This window comes from Calypte anna, chromosome 7, assembly GCF_003957555.1.
Source record: "Calypte anna isolate BGI_N300 chromosome 7, bCalAnn1_v1.p, whole genome shotgun sequence".
In the NCBI taxonomy this organism is placed as follows: Eukaryota; Metazoa; Chordata; class Aves; order Apodiformes; family Trochilidae; genus Calypte; species Calypte anna.
Window position 1 is genome coordinate 24232792 of NC_044253.1, and position 13797 is coordinate 24246588.

Genomic DNA, 13797 nt, shown 5'->3' on the forward strand with positions numbered 1-13797 from the left:
GTCAACCTAGACTGTGTAAATGTTAAAAATAGCTGTCTTTCCTACAATGAACATGAGAGAGAGGAGAATCAGTAGCCTGTATTCTGATAAGGCTCATTATTAGAAAAAGAAAAAAAAATTAATCCAGGAATAAAAATTAATGATTCCTTATAGCTTTTTAAAATGAGATTAATTTACAATTATGAAAAAGAAAAAATAAGTACTTTTTAACCACAAAGTCTATCATACATAAAAATTAAGATATCTACTAGAAGAAAAGATGAATATTTGGTTGAAAAATTTAAGAATACAGCCCAAAGAATATAGTCCAGTAGATTAAGCATTTGTACCAAAAAAACCCACAGAACACAATAAAAAAAAAAGAATTAGCAACTAAAAGCATGACATTACCTGACCAGTGCCTTCACCTTTCAAAAACAACAATAATTTTTAACTACTTACTTTGAAAAATCTCCATGGTTTATCAAATTCATGCTGCCCCAACTTCCCACTATGTAGATCTTTGTCTTTTCAGATACTTCTCACATTTTCTTTCCCAAAAAAGGTAAGAGGGTGTGTGTCACTGTGCAGGTTCACTCCCACAGAGACACACAGCATAATAAGAATCAGATGCAATCAGGACTCTGTTTGAAAGGAAACTTTGCAAGGAAATAGAAAGACACAGCAGTTTCTATCAGAATACCTGTACTGCTATCCAAATGTACTACTGTCATGAGATAACTATGAGAGAAATTTTGGCAGGATCTGATCCCAGATGAGAACGCTTATCATACAGAAAGAGTATCTGATTTACTTTCACAAGATAAAAATAAGTTTTTAAATCTGACTGCATTATTTTTTCCAGTCATTTTAATACAGACTGTTGGCAATGCATACTGAATAAAAATTATGACTCGGCATTTACAGATTCCTTTTCATCACATCCTTAAAAGAGATGATGAAGAAATCTTGCAGCAATGTAGCCTCAGCTAATTTCAGTAGCTCTTCAGGCCATTGCTCAGGTTTTTTAAATCACAAGGAAGACATTCCACACATCCCCCCAACAGGTGCAGAAGTTGTGCCATCACCACTCCTGCAGCAATTCTTAGCTTGAAATCATGGCTGGCAAGCAGCTGTATTTTTGGTCCTAGACTTGAACATCTGATTCTTTGGTGTCTTAAACACTGGTTCTTTACCAAAGCATAACTGCCCCTGAGGACACATTAAACTCTCCAAAAAGGAATTTTGCAGAGAATTTGATACGAGAATAAATTTATACAAGCCACCAGCAAAGGGTGCCAATGGTGGCAGCCAATGTTATCTTGAAACCCTTTTCCACACCACCCAAAACACAACCTCCATAAAATGCTTGTTTTCATACTAGCCACATACTCCCATTTGTTTGCTTACAAATGTAATTCATGTGCTTCCCACCCCCAAAAGAAAGATGTAGAGTCTACAAATGAATAATTACTCTGATAATCACCACCTCCAAAAAAGTTTGGGTCTTGTTTTTTTCAGAGGATTTTTGAATGTTTTGCTCTCATGCAACTTGACATTTACATAAAAACAACTGACCTCAATGAAACAATTTTCCATTTTTTTTCTTGAAAATTACAAGCTTACATATCACATAATACAGATGTAAATATCAAAATATTGCATATTTGCTACTCAAATGCAGAACAAAGTATAGATACAGTTTATAGTTAATAGCAAACAAGAAACTGTCTTTTTCAGCTCTGTCCCTTAATACCAGCTCTCATCATCTTTTTGTAAGGAGTATCAAAAATGGACCAAAACAAAATCCTCTTAATTTCAGAACATCTAATCATGACTGCAGTGAAATAAAAACAGCACTTATCATAAGTACATTTCACATTGTGAGAAAAATATTAACTTAGGTAATATTACATATTTCTTAAGACGTGGAAGATACTCTGGTGGTGAAAAGAATATGGAACCATCTACTAAATGCAATTTTGTACAATAGATCCCTGAATGAGGAGGGAAGTCAACATACCCCACTGTGGGAAGTAAAATGCTAAGTTTCTCAACAACTCACTAATCCAAGATGCATTAAAGGAATGTAAATAACAACAACTAAACCACCACCACTATCTCCACATTGGAGAGAGGTAATACTTTTGGTTTTTTGTGAGAAAAATCTCATCTTTTCCAAACAGAGTAGCCTAATAGAGCAGCAAAACAAGAAGCAAACTCCCTTTCACATAGGGGGCAGAGGGAGAAAGCCCCAATGTATCACTCCATATTGTGCCCCAAGAGAAGCAGCCTTTTTCAACCTGCTTACCAAAAGGTTGGGTGTAGGCAGCAGATATGGAATATAGATCAAATACTGACCTTCAAGTCTAAGAAAGGTTTTGACATAATATGAGAAAGTTCACAGTGCCTTCCACTCTCCTCCTCATCTTCTCTGTAGTCTTGCTAATTCTATGGCTATGCAGGCATGCATTTAGGACTCAGTTCACAGATTTTCAAGATACTTTTGATTGCTTCTTAGCATTCCTCTGAGTGCTTGGTAGAATAATTCATAACTATCTTCTGTATTAAAATTCAGATTATTCTCGGTTTTTTATAAGAATAACAAACATTGATAAGGAATACAAGGACCTGGATCAAGATGCTTCAAGCAAAAATTCTGTTCTCTATTAAAATGGCACAAAGCAGTCTTAAATGGTAGCTAAGTTACCTGTCAGAAAACTAGTCTTGGCTCAGCTAAGGATTCAAACCTAGATACAAAGATCTCCATTAAGGATCAGATTCTTTTGTCAGTTAAAAACTAAGCAAAACGTGCACTGAAATCCAAGTAATGCTCTGCTGTTTCCCCCTGCTGTAGCAGACCATCTTTTAATCCTTCACCCAGTCACCTAGAAAGGTAATTTCTTTACTATTTCATCCTAAAAGGAGTCTTCCTCATATGCACCAGGCCAAAGGTGGGTGTGTGGATTTAAGGGTAGATGAAGTATTTTCAGAATAATTTCTCAACATCAACCAATAGTCAGTTTTACTTTTTGATAAGATGAAGGAAAGTCAAGATGCTTAGAAAAATCAATTATTAATCTAAATTAGATTTTTAAGAAGGTCCTTTTCATTTGACTTAGCTGAAGACACTATCCACCCTCCCTAACTCTAGATATCTGGCAAACTAATATGCAAGTTAGCTAAATAGTCCATGAATCCTTTGAAGGATAAATCTGAGCACTTTAATTGTATGTGTCCCTGCCTCCATTAACTTGAAAGGATGCCTTGACTTCCATCTTAATATGTCATTAAACAAGGAGGCAAAGCAATTCTAATCTCTATTGCCAAGAGCAAAGACAATCTGCCTTCTCCATACTCCCACTCTCAAGTCTAAGATGTTTTACCTTCTCCCTTGCATTATCACTACCAGGCTCTTTTTGTGAGCTGATTTAAGTCAGAAACACAACAGAAGCCTAGTCATTCATGTATTTACTTTGCTAGTTTAACAAATCCCTGGTTGTCTTTGCTGTGAGCCAGATCCCACAACTGTGTGTGGGACCATTCAGTGATTATTTCCTCAGTTGTGCCATCAGGTGAACACGTTAACTTTAAGGACTTGTTCCCTACAAAGTCATAGCATAAGAGTCCACAGCATTTCCAAAACTGTGCTGGCAAGATCAGAGATTTCAGGAGCGAAAAGGCAGAGCTGATCTCAGCTCTGTGCCAGGGGACTTACACCCCAGTCTTACACTCCACTCAAACCTACAGAAAAATCTTCAAACAGGCATTAATGAGTGGCATCTGGACACTAAGGCACATTTGCCTAGGACCCAGGAAAAAGTTGTTCTGTTTTACCCCTTTCTAGAATTCAGGCACCTTCTGTAGAAAAATAACTACCCTATCCATTTCCACAGATCTGTAAAATTTGGACTGTGAATGGTATTTCTAGTACACTCACTTTAAAAATATAGCAACCTTTTCCCTATGTTAGCATGGGAGCTAAGGAGAGAGAATCAGGGAATCCAGCACAAGGTACCAACAAGTGATGAGAATTCATGGAGCACAGTCGGTGTGATCTCCAAATGAGAACTGGGAGAAATATAATAAGTCATCCACAAAACTAGCCACGGCACATATTAACGAGCAATTCGCTGTTATCCCTACAACAGCTTACCTAATAAAAAAGGCTTAAGGAAAATAAAAGTAGCAGAGCAAGCCAACAGCCCCACAGCGGTAGCTCGCTTCTTCCATCGCCCGGGCTGCAGCTCCATCTGGTGGAAACCTTCCCATGGCGCAGCCCCGATGCCCTCAGCCCGCTAAATGCTGCCCCTCCTGCACGAGTAACTCATTAGGTATCTGCTAGAGAATCAGCCTGCAAGCAATCTTAAATTAGCCAGGTCTATCCCATACTCTCAAATCTGGATCCATCTCCTTTGAAGCACAGGTACCTTAAGCCCTTGTTTGCAGAGTGGCAGGTGGGATCCCAGGTACCCAGAGAGGCTGTGACCCCACCCCCAGCTATCAAGATGTGCTGCAGAAAAGCTTTCAAGAGGCCAATTCCAAAATAAAAAGCATTTTGTCAAAGCTGCAAGAAACCAGCCTTCCTTTTCCTCCTTACAAGAAATAACTGATCGGCAATTCATGCTGCAGAGGCAAATACTCACTTTCTTCTTTTCCTGACATTTCATTTATCTCCTTCTGGCAAAAGCCTGGCCATATATCGGATATACAGGCCACAAGGTTAGGGATGGCCTTTGAGAATGGTATTGCTGACAAATTTCAGCCTGAGCTGCAGTAAGACAGGATGGGTAATAAGCAATCACTTACACAAGCAATAATGAAGGCTCTATTATGCAATATACTTTTCCATTAGAATATTGTTTTCATGCCACAAATATTTTTTAATGCCAATCTAAAGAAAATTAGTTCAATGAGTGGATCATATCACCAAAGATGCCTAATTCAGTCAATTAATTTATTGATACTATATAGAAAAGCAGATGTAAACTTTGCTTTATATGCAACTACTTGCTGTGAAGTACCTGAAACTGCAAGTACAGGTATACCAGCAAAATAGCTTCCAGATTTCTGCAATAGGGCAAAGGAGGAAAAATAAACAAGAGTCTACAGAAACAGAGCAGGCTTTTTAGAAAATTATATTGCTAAGGACCTTTTGAAATTTTATGGGAATAGTATCCTTACCCTTAATAAAGAAGTTACTTCAAAGTTATCTCTAAAAAGATAGATTTCAAATATTAAGAACACTCTTAGCTATACATTGTAGAGTATTATTGCCAAGACCTGACATTCCAGTTACCAAATCTTACTGAACTTCCCAACAGTGGCAAAACAAAGTCCACTATGTATTAGTGAAAAATTATGAGCAAGGAATTGAGGCTGTAGCTGTAAAACAGGGGAAGTCAACAAGGACACTTTGTAACAACCTGAGGCCACCTGTCAAAGCAAGGAGGGCAGGAAAGGATGAACATGCAAGTATGTCTCATTGCTTCTGAGGATTCATTTCCATTTTATTAATTTCACATCCATCTTATGAAGACAGAGGAACCACAGTTCAGCAGGAACCTCTGCAGAAAGCTTCCTGGGGTGTGCTGAACTGTTAACCACCTGGTTCATTTGAAGGGGATGTAGTTATTATACCAATGGACTGCTAGAGGTTCTGTATGCTCCCTTCACACTTGGAATAAAGTCTGCTCACCGGTGAAGTGAGATGAGAGTAATTGTTCCTGTACCATCTGCACAATTCATTCTGTTCACAATGTTAGCCAAAGAAATGGGAAAGGCAGACTCCCATTACAAGGGGTAATAATGCTCCAGAGGACATGGATTAAAACTGAGCCTAGATAATGTCAATTTATAAGAAAATCAATTTCTACTTATCTTTGGAAAGTGTCCTCTGTGAACTATATTTCAGTATATTTTGTTCTCCCACCGGCTCTTAAGCAGTATATTAAATTGTCTTGGCAAAATAATAATAATAAACTGCCTATGCATGGTATTTCTTTCCTTTAAATGCCATGAAATCCACATTCTTCAGGTATAAAAACAGAATGCCTGTTTCAACATGCACTGTATAAGACCAGCATAACTGGTAATTAACTGGGATAGAGTCTGGTAGAGAGACTGGTGAACAAAGAAATATTAATTTTATTTCCTAAGATATAGTAACCCCAAAGCACGTATTCCAGCAACTACAAAATATTCTCAGCATCAGAGCATTCATTGAGCAACAGTGCTGGAGCATCAGCTGTGATCCCCAGAAATGACTGCAAAGACACCAGGTACAGGGGTCCAGCTAATGAAAAACAGCAGAAAATATACAATGCAAACACTTAAAACATCTTTGTATCAGCATACAGAGGAAAGGAGATTTAATTAGAATGTCCCATAAATATTTAGTTATTTTGAGAATGCACTCAATTAAGTAATTTGGGTGTTGTTACTCTTCTGGACATGAGACTTAACCAAGTGATACCCTTACATTACTTGATTCTATACAAAAGAAAGTCACGGACTTCAAGAGTCAAATTCAGCTAACAAGTACCAAAATCAGAAACAAAACCCTGTAATGCAGATTTTCCTGTTTCTATACAAAAACAAGAAATGTCAAAGCAAATCTGCTCATATGGCTAATTAAAAAAAAACTCTAACAAAATTAATAAATTCTAATCCAGATTTGAGATCTCTTACTGCATCAGTACCAGGTGTTTCTAAGCAGCAGCTTTTGCTTCACTCCTGAAACCTGCAGCATTTTAATTATGTCAGAACCAAGAAGAATGCCTTGGGATACTTGCTCGAGATGTAAAGAATACTTTTTAAAATGAACTTTGGCTCTCTGAGACACTACAGAATGTCACACACACACACACACACACACACACACACACACATTTTCTTTGACAAAATAAATGCAATGGAAGAAAGTACCTATTTCAACTATCACTAAGAAAGGTATCTTAAAAGTACTCTAACAGGGTTTTTTCAATGCTGTTGGAACACCATAGAAAAAAGAATAATCCTGCAGCAAAATGCTTAAAACTAATGAACACCAAAGGAAGAGACCTTATGACATGCCAGGACTCCTTAAAAAAGCGAAGGAGAGTCACAGCATTCTTACACTTAACAGCCATACAAGACTGAATCATTTGCTCATGGGTTAAATTGCTTAAAAAGGAAAGTAAATACATTTTTCTCAAAATAGCTGAGCTGAGTCTAATACTGAAAAGAAAGAAGAAAAAAGAAAAAAAAAAAAACGAAAAAGGTTAACAGGAACAGAAAAGCACATTTTCACATTTTGTGGATTGCACTTTCATATTATGGATGTTAAATGCATTTGCTCAAACATTTGGGACCTTTGTTTTGCCCAGTAAGAAAGGAGTTGTATTTCAAATTACTTCTCACGTGATAATAAAAACCCAGACCACTGAATGCAGAAACAATGAAAGGGCCATTTTATAGACTCCAGCTCTACTTCTCCTCTCAGCATCACATTTCTTTTAAGAGTTTCTCCAGTAACCATAGCATCTGTGCAGAACTTTGTTTTGGGAACAAAGCAGATGATAACATACATGACTATTTGAACTCACAACAGCTACTTTTAAATAGACCGCATCACTACACAGTCATTAAGAATGCACTTAGGCAATATTGCATTAATACAATTTGGCTTCAAAGGAAAATAAATTGACCAGTAATTCTGAACATGGCAAAATATTATTATTAATCTTAACTAAGATTAGTGGTTAGGGTGGGTGGGGAGCGTAGTTCTTAAAAGCTTCCTCAGATCTCTCAAGCAAAGGCAACATCTCATGCTGATCACGTACCTGTGCTTGTACTTGCAAACAAAGTGCCAGGCGCTGCACTCGTAGGGAGTTTTCCATTATTTAGCTGCTTCACTCTTTTCAGGTGAGACTTCCCATTGTAATGAACTTGAGCTTGTGCTGCAGAGTTCAGCTGTATATTGCACACTTCACAGAAGGAAAACAGGATCTTCTTTTTCTCTTTGCTTAATTGATAGTCCTGTCTGTCATTCCTCAGTCCTTTTTCTTCAAAGCCCCACAGAACAGCTGGTTGATTCATAATCTCATCTTCAAAGACATGGTCAGGACTTAATGGACGCTTCATACCTAGAAAGCAAACAAACAGACAGAATTGTTACTAGAAGCCAACTAATACTACTGACTACTAAATCAGCATTTTCTTTTTTAAACATCTAAACCATATGAACCAAAGGTCAGTTTCAACAAATAAGGTTCCAAATTGCAGAGACATCACTAAATAGAGAAATAGATGCATTTGTGACACACCGCAGAGCTCAGAAGTAACAAGCTGGCAACGCAACACACTCTGCAGGCAGCAACAACTCACAACAACTCATTTTGTTCCACAAGCTCTCTTGTTTTAAAGCAGGCTTATTATTGCATCTCTAGCAGAGCTTGAAATAATTTTCCAATACATTTCTTAGGGCTCACTAAACACTGGTTCCTGAGCTATTTTGCTTTCCAGTGTCCACAGAAGTACCCACTGCCCGAAATACAATTATTCAACTAAATTGGTGCCAACAGGAAAAATATTGAAACACTGGAAAGAGAACAGAGTGTTCAAGAGTATTGAATGCTTTCTACTTTTACATATACCCAAACCTTCAGCCTTCAAACAAATATTAATAAACAGTCCATAGAAGTCCATCAACACTTTCAGAATTAAAATTATTACACAGAGAAATGCCAGCTGGAAGTTAATTTTGTGGGAGTTACACAGAAGCACACTAGATGATGGTCCTTGGACAACAGCCCAAGACTCTGAAATGAGCATTTTTCCCTAAAGAATAAAAACCTCATCATGATAAATGAATCAAGATACACAAAGAAAGATTTTATATATCTGGGGGCAAGGTATGTAGGTTTGTATTTTATTCAAGGCATGCTGCTAAACGAATAGAGAAGGAGGGAGGGCTCTTTATAAGGGGGAGAAGGGCCTAGGGTAACTCAGAAAATGTTTCTGTTCTCTTGCCTAAACAACTTGATGTTTACACTTCGTTCTTTCCCACCTCCACCCAGCCACTCTAGAGCAGCCAAAGGCTGGCTCAGGGGGTTGTGCAGAAATGCTCTTTCCAGACAAAAGTGCATCTAAATTCAGCTTTCAGAAGCCGAGAGGCTTCAGATCCAAGGTCTCTTTTTCAGCACGGGAACCAGAGCAGCACAGGTCTTTGTGCACACTCTGTCAGGTGGAAAGAGTAAGAGGGAAAACACCTCTAACTTGCACAAAACAAAACACAGCTCTCTTTATCCATACCAGTATATTACCAGAAGAAAGTTTGTTTGGTTTTGGTTCTTGGGCACAGGTCCATAACTGGAAGCAACTTCAGAAATAGGTTATTTAAAGAGTCATTTATATGGTGGGATAGAGTATTTCATCATATTCCTAACTCTAGTCTGTGTTTAAAATATTATTTGTGCAAATTCCTCCTCAAGCATAATTCAACAGTTGGGTATCCTAAATAAATATAGTCATGTATTTGTTTCAACAAATAAAAATGTAAACAATGTACTTAAGATATACATCTTGATTACTAAAATTATTTTTAAAAATTGTAGAGTCCATGTAGCAAATTGCTTTTAAAAACAAACACTAGTGATCCTGATAACCTAGGCTAGACACTGTCACACTAAATCATTTAAGCATAAGTATCATATTTCAAGGTAAGCAACCAAGATCCTTGACTCAGCTAAGCTTAGATGACATTTTCATCTGAAAATTTAATCTGCTTAGAGCTTTGGCATTTGTTACTTTTCAATATCTATATTTTTAAACCATAGCTTCTCCTACTGCCCCCTTTGTTTTCTGTGTATTGTACTTCAACAGTGCTGCTGCAGTTTTTGATTCCTGAAATAAAAGGCTTTGAAACACAAGTATTTTTATATTACATTGTTTTAGCTGTAATATTTTATATTACTTAATTATGTAATAGGTAATGGTTTAAAAATCATGTCTTGCCAGAAATCTCATAAATTTGATTGCAGAGAACAAATAATAATTCAAAATACAATTCAGTAATCATGTCAAAAATCTGTAAGAACTTAATGAAACTCAGTTTCAATACATTTATAAGTGGCAGAGGTAAGCATCTGCATTAGGAACATGCATGGAGCAGAAAGTAGATCAGGCAGCTCTTTCTGAGCCCCTGTAACATCAGCAGAATCTTTCAAGGGGGGGGGGGATGTATTTTGTAAAGCACCATCCTGGTACTGCATTAGCCCATTATCAGTACCACATTTTAATGTGTTTTTTTATTTTATTTTCACTACACACACACTCTCCTGAACAGCACATTTTGGATTACTTTCATCCAAGAGAATGAAATCTTTCAGTTGGTAAAGTCAGAGATTACTAAAACATGAACCAAAGCAGGGTTAATTGGGAAAATGAGAACACTTTCCTCAGAAGTGCATGCCTGACATTACCAAAAATGTTTTTAATATGGACACACCCAGAAAGAACAACTGCGCATAGCAAGGGCTCAAACACCACACCTACACCCTTCAGGCAGCATCCCAGCTACCAGCTTAGAAAGAAAATTAACCTTCAGGTAATCAAAAAGAAACCAGTGTGCAGATTTTGCTTTTGTTTTTACCAACAGAATAGTTTAAAACTTGCTTTTACTAAAAAGCCTTAGCTGCATTAACACAGAACAAATGAATCCCTAAACCAATCTCTTGCTACTCATTTAAAACTTTAAACCACAAGCTGAAATTTTACAACATCCCTGGTTGCCTAAAGCTTCGCATCTAAATTAAAAGGTGACCTCATTACAAGCAGAACTCTCCTTCCAACAACTACTGGGAGAAGCAGATGTAAAACATGTCTGAAAATTACCTACATTAAGCATTATAACCCTTGGCATCAGGAGGGCATGCAGCAGCACACTGTGATGGGTCTGACTCTGGAGAGGACTTGTACTTGCAGCCAGAAACCAGACCACACTGGTCCTCAGAACTCTGCTTGCTCCTACACAGAAGTCCCAGCCCTTACTTTCCTGGGAATTAGGACACCTGAACACTTAGTATGGACTATCATCTGTGTTTGAAAAACTTTGCCCAGCTGCTTCTAAAATTAATGAAGAAAACACTGATGGCACCACGCACCACAGTTTTACAGCATGCATATTTCCTACAAATTAATATAGATTTTACCATAATTGATCACTTCTTGTGGTGTGTGGATTTGTTAAAAAAAAATAAAAATGCTGTTATATGAAAGGTCCCGTTTGTCTTTAAAATTCTATTTCCTTCTTTTCTTCTTTAAAGTTAGGGTTGGAAAAACACATCTTTAAAAATACTTTCTGAAATGTCCAGGCTATAGAACATACAGAGCAAATAGAGCTCTGCCTTGCGTCAGTGAAAGAATCTCAACATGAATACAGAGGCATTTTGTAAGAGGTAACATTTCTGTAGAAGGCTATCGGAATACTTACAATTATGACAGAAGCCTGCATATACACATTAAATTGTAACTTTAAAAAATGCCAGAAATGAAAGAACTTGAGCATTCTTCCTATTCTCTTTCCCAATCACTCAAATTTCCGCAAGCATCTGGCAAAAGTGTTTTTCCTTACAGAAGAGCTTTTCACTGCAGACAGATTTTGAAGACTTGTGGATGATAATAATTTTCACTCACCAAGAATCAGACATCAAATGGAGACATTTCATTCCTCAGTCTTACACATTTCTCCATAACATTATCACATAAAAGAAGCAGCTATTGACACTACAGTCAGTGAACTGACAACAAAGAGAATCATCTATTAAATAATCATATTTTGCAAAATCAAACAAATCACTAGGAGTAATAGTTATAGATGGGATTGTGAGGAGTATTATAGATGGGATCATAAAGTATTTAGAAGTAGGCTTAAGACTAAAAACATGAGTATTATTTCATTAAAAGGGAGAAAGGATGGGAATTATCACATGGGGAACATACAGTAGATAGTCTTGCGAGCTCCCAACTTTTGTATAACCTGGATACAGCACAGTAGAAGCCACATCTCAGCTGCAGCTGATACCTAACAATGCCCACAAACTAAAACATCCCATTAAAAAAGGACATGTTTCTGTGAATCACACTGGAGTAACATGCACATTACAAAGGCAGTGCTATGTCACTATAGTCGTGACTACAACAAGTTGGGACTAGACCCAATTGCAAATTTAAAGGTGACAATGTGAAAACAAGCAAAAAAGCAGGAAACCAAGAGCATTCAAGTATGTCAGAAACCACCCTGGAATTATCTTGAAAAATCAGTCTGCAAAAGGATTGTAGGCCATACGTACTTTCATAGGTACTTGAAAGTTTGCTGCTTTCTCTTGCAAAGGTAAGTTCTGCTTCAGAACAGATTTACTAATTTTTAAAGAGATCAAAATTAAAAGAGGAAGCCATGCAAGCACAAGAGCTTGTCAGGCATTTGACGTAAGCTGCTATGAGACTAAACAAATTGTCCTCCCATCATGTTTCCTCCCCAGTACACAGAGCTGTGCTCTATCTGAAGTAATCCTGCAAGCAACACAGAAGCAAGATTAGTGATTTATGACACCCCATTAAAATTCTTAGGTGTCATGAGATACTCTGTTAGGATTTCTGAAACCACATCTTCTCAGCCGTTTACAGCTGGCCAAGAAATCTAAGCATGCACAACCTTTGTACTTGGATGCTCAAGGCAATTAGCCTTTCAATTTATTAAACAGAGCTGTGCTTTCAGAGGAGCCACAAAGCAGTACTACGTATAATACACTGCTATAGGTGAGAATGTGCAAATCTTTACTCAAAGGAAATAAGCTTTGGTTATCCTAATGAATTAGTGATGGTTACTTTTTCTGAGTGCTGGTATAAACTTTTATAATGCTTATTCCTAATTAGTTGATACTTCAAAGAACAACTATGCTGGAAACGTAATTAGACTGCCATCCCTCTGTGGATCAGTGCCAGGTAAGCTAAATAGAAAATGTGTTTTAACAAGTTACATATGGGCAAAGATAATTGTTTCCTTTAGCCTTTGGAAATAATCAAGTTACCAAAGACACAGGAACAAATATAAAAATTAGCTGGCTTTCTATAAGCGCATTTCCAAAAAGGTTCATTCAGACTACCAGAGGGGAAAAAAAAAAAAAGAGAAAATAAAAGACACAAGACTGAGCCTTTATTATATAAGCACCTCTTATAGGGGAAGAGATAGAGATATAGTTCACGCAGATGGACCAGTGAACTCCACATGCATGCTTTTTAGTCTTGCACTAAAACAAGTATGATTCTATAGGTCCTTATCTCTGCTGTAAAACACAAACACAAAAACACAAACAAAAAAACCCCAACCATCTTGAATACCTCCAGAGCATTATTTAAAAGCACACACTAGAAGTGCTTTTGAGAAGTCTTATGACCTTTCTCATATTTTTAGACAGTATTTCCCAAACATAGATAAACTATTGAGGGGCATATGGTTTGCACCATCTGGGCAACAAGTTCTATTGGGATACTGTGGTGAACAGCATATGCTGGTGCACAGTATCCTACAGTGTTAAAAAAGCACTAGAGACTATTTTGAAGCCAATCTTGAAAAATCCCCCATATGTTTAAGGGACCAGTTTCCTTTCAGAAGATGTGTTCCTGTTTCTCTCAGAACAAATTAAAACAGAGAAGCACCATGTTAAATATTGGTCTTGTTCTGAAATTCCTCATGGAAGCATCATATTCTCTAATGTCAAACATTACCCATTTATACAGATTTTAGGAACTCTTCCTTAGTTCTGCCTTCTCTACTCA

General features: G+C 37.2%; 1 protein-coding gene across 2 annotated transcripts in view; it reads right to left on the reverse strand.

Annotated features, from left to right (window-relative positions):
* The window catches only part of ZNF385B (zinc finger protein 385B), a 125053-nt gene extending 116952 nt beyond the window's left edge, over positions 1-8101 (reverse strand). Inside the window, exon 1 of one of the 2 annotated variants that reach the window (XM_008505070.2) lies at positions 7803-8101. In XM_008505070.2, coding sequence (XP_008503292.1) covers positions 7803-8058 — 256 coding nt within the window. In that variant the 5' untranslated portion in view covers positions 8059-8101. Of the gene's footprint in view, positions 1-441; positions 509-7802 lie in introns of those variants that run through there. The other variant, XM_030454651.1, reaches the window with a different exon arrangement.
* Positions 8102-13797: the final 5696 nt, after the last annotated feature.